This window comes from Orycteropus afer, unplaced genomic scaffold, assembly GCF_000298275.1.
Source record: "Orycteropus afer afer isolate SDZICR_OR568_19922 unplaced genomic scaffold, OryAfe1.0 scaffold00854, whole genome shotgun sequence".
Lineage (NCBI taxonomy): Eukaryota > Metazoa > Chordata > Mammalia > Tubulidentata > Orycteropodidae > Orycteropus > Orycteropus afer.
In genome coordinates, this window is record NW_006922441.1 from 126,082 (window position 1) to 128,847 (window position 2,766).

The 2,766-nt window shown below is 58.3% G+C and overlaps 1 protein-coding gene across 1 annotated transcript in view; it reads right to left on the reverse strand.

Moving 5' to 3' along the window:
• ODAD1 (outer dynein arm docking complex subunit 1) overlaps positions 1–2,414 on the reverse strand; it is a 36,847-nt gene extending 34,433 nt beyond the window's left edge. Inside the window, exons 1-3 of the mRNA XM_007958105.1 lie at positions 2,348–2,414; positions 944–1,043; positions 666–855 (exon numbers count right to left, since the gene is read on the reverse strand). Coding sequence (XP_007956296.1) covers positions 666–855; positions 944–1,043; positions 2,348–2,414 — 357 coding nt within the window. The remainder of the gene's footprint in view (positions 1–665; positions 856–943; positions 1,044–2,347) is intronic.
• Positions 2,415–2,766: the final 352 nt, after the last annotated feature.

Consider the following 2,766-nt stretch of genomic DNA (forward strand, 5'->3'; position numbering starts at 1 on the left):
GTCCATGTGAAATGCCCACATTTAGGCTACTAAACCAAAAAAACAAACTCACTGCCAGCAAGTCGATTCCAAGTCATAGAGACTGCCTTTGAATTTCCCAGGCAGTAAATCTTTATGGAAATACATTGCCCGGTCTTCCTTCTGCAGAGTGGCTAGTGGGTTTGAACTGCCAACCTTCTGGTTAGCACTTAAATGCCTTAGGCATTACACCACCAGAGCTCCCTTAGGTTACTGTGAAGTGCAAACTATTTGTTCTACCAAATCACCACCCTAAAAATAAACTCACTGCCATCCCATGGATTCTGACTCAAAGTGACCCTAAAACGGAGAGTGGAACTGCTTATAGGGTTTCCAAGGCTGTCACTCTTTAGAAAGCAAAGCCCAAACCACACCCACTGCCCTGGAATCGATTCCGACCCACAGCGCCCCTAGAGGACAGAGTGGAACTGCAGCCTTTCCAAGGCTGTCAATCTGTGGGAAAGCAGACAGCCACATCATTCTCCTGCTGGCGGGTTGCAACGGCCCAGCTCTTACCCACAGCGCCAGCGCGGCTCCTTACCGACCTACCAGGCAGGTGCTTTTCACAGCCTCATTCTCCAGCTGAGGACGCTGCGGCTCAGAGCGGTGAGGCACCGCGCCCCTCACTGAGCTGCTCGGGAACCCACCTTCCTGTCCAGCTCTCTGATCTGTTTCTGCAGCTCCTCCACTTCCGCCTGCACCTGGGCCCGGCACTTGAGGAGTTGGCCCATGCGTTCCAGCCGCTGGCTGTCCCGCAGCCGCTTGACCTGGGTCTGGGCGATGCTGATCTGCACCTGGAGATTGGCCCGCCGTTCCTCCAGGCGCCGGATCTCCTCCCTGCCCGGGGCGGCAAGGAGGCGGAGCTCAGGAGCGCTGAGACCTGGAGCCCAGCACCCCTGGCCCGAGACCCCGGCGCCGGGCTCACAGTTGCTTGTTCACGCGCTGGTGGACTTCCTTGCTGTAGGTCCGCCTCTCGGCTTCCATCACCTTGCACTGTCTTTGCAGGCGGCTTAGCTCCCAGTCCACTGAGGGCAGGGTCAGGCAAGGGATGCGTTTGCTGTCTGGGCCCCCAGGCCGCTGCTCTCCAAGACCCCAGATTTCTAAACCTATTAGGGTCCCACAAACTGTCCCCTCTGTTGGGACTGCATCTCAGTTCCTGTGTTTCTCCAGGGGCCCCACCCCTTCAGTGGTGGGGACAGAGATGTCCCCAAGATGGCCACAGGTTCTTTTACTTAAACGCGCTCCAACCCTTGGTTTGGGCACGCCACTGTTGTTCACTAGAGGGCGTACCTCGGCGGCCTCTCTGGCCCCAAAGCCCCCAAGAAACCCGACCTGAAACTTGGGAAAGGGTAGGACAGGTGCCCACACACCCCCCCCGGGAACCATTTTCAGTCCCTCCTTCCCCTTCAGCCCCCATTGCCTGGCAGTCCTCGGCCTCTCCTCACTCTCTCAGCCCAATGCCCTTATCTTCTGCCTGGACCATCCCCGCAGCCACCTCCTCCTCACCCTCCCAGTGTCCCCTCACAGCCCCAGAGGGGCTTTCTATCCCCACAGACCCTCTCATCCCTTCGCACAGCTCTCCCACATCCAGCTCTCCCCCTCCCCAGGCTTTCAAGGCCCCACATGACCCACGTCTGCAACCCAGAGGCACCTGGTTCTAGCCCAGTGGCTTTCAACATGGGCCAATTCTGCACCCCTCGATATTTTTTATTGTCATGACTGGCCGCAGAGGGGTGGGTGCTACTGGTACCTCATGGGTAGAGACCAGTGACACTGCTACACATCCCACAAAGCACAGAACCAAACCCAAGAACCAAACCTATTGCCATCTAATCAATTCTGACCCACAGCGCCCCTAGAGGACAGAGTGGAACTGCCCCAGAAGGTTTCCAAGGTTGTCATCCTTACGGAAGCTGTCACATCTGCCTCCCGCCACACAGCTGGAGAGTTTGAACCCTTGACCTTCTGGTTAGCAGCTGAGCTCTTAACCACTGCGCCACCAGCGCTCCTAAGCACAGTGCAGGCCCCACAATGAAGAATCAAGGGACTCCAAGGTTGAGAACGCCTGCTCTAGACACATGCTGTTCTATTTGCTAAAACACCCCTGCACACACACCTTCTCCCCCTCGTAATTCCTGCGAGGAATTCTGGGCCCTACTCACTCAAATTTCTCCTGCAAGACTTTTCACCGCACTCCGCGGGCTGGACCCACTCCACTGGGAGCGGGTCTGTTCCCCACTAGAGGGCGCACCTGCCCCCAGGGCCTGGAACTCAAGAGAGCTCAGGGCAGGAAAAGAAAGAGTGCAGGAAGAAATAACGCCTGAATTACCCATTCCCTCCAGGTAGACCTCGCTTTCCTCCGAGCGGCTGCTCACAGCGGGGTGTCTCAAGGGCATCTTGGCCACAGAGGATGGGGCTCCTGCGGGGGCCGACACAGCAGCGGTTCAGAGAGCCAGCAGGCTGGGCGGGAGGCGGGTGGGACAGGCCGTGGGAATGGGGAAGGGGGGACTCGCGCACCCCCCCCAGGTCCCACCGCGCCTGTTCTCTGTCTTTGCGTCCCAGCTCCGAACCTGGTGCAGGGGACAGGACGTGTGGGTGTCTCCGAGCCGTGGGATGTCTAAGGGGGGGTGCCACAAAGGAAGGGGACCCCAGCGGACTGTGGGGCCAGGCCCAGGCCCTATTTGCCGAGATGCCTGACTGGTCTTGAGTGCTCCGAGCTCACTGTTGTGGTCTGGTTACTGTGGAGAT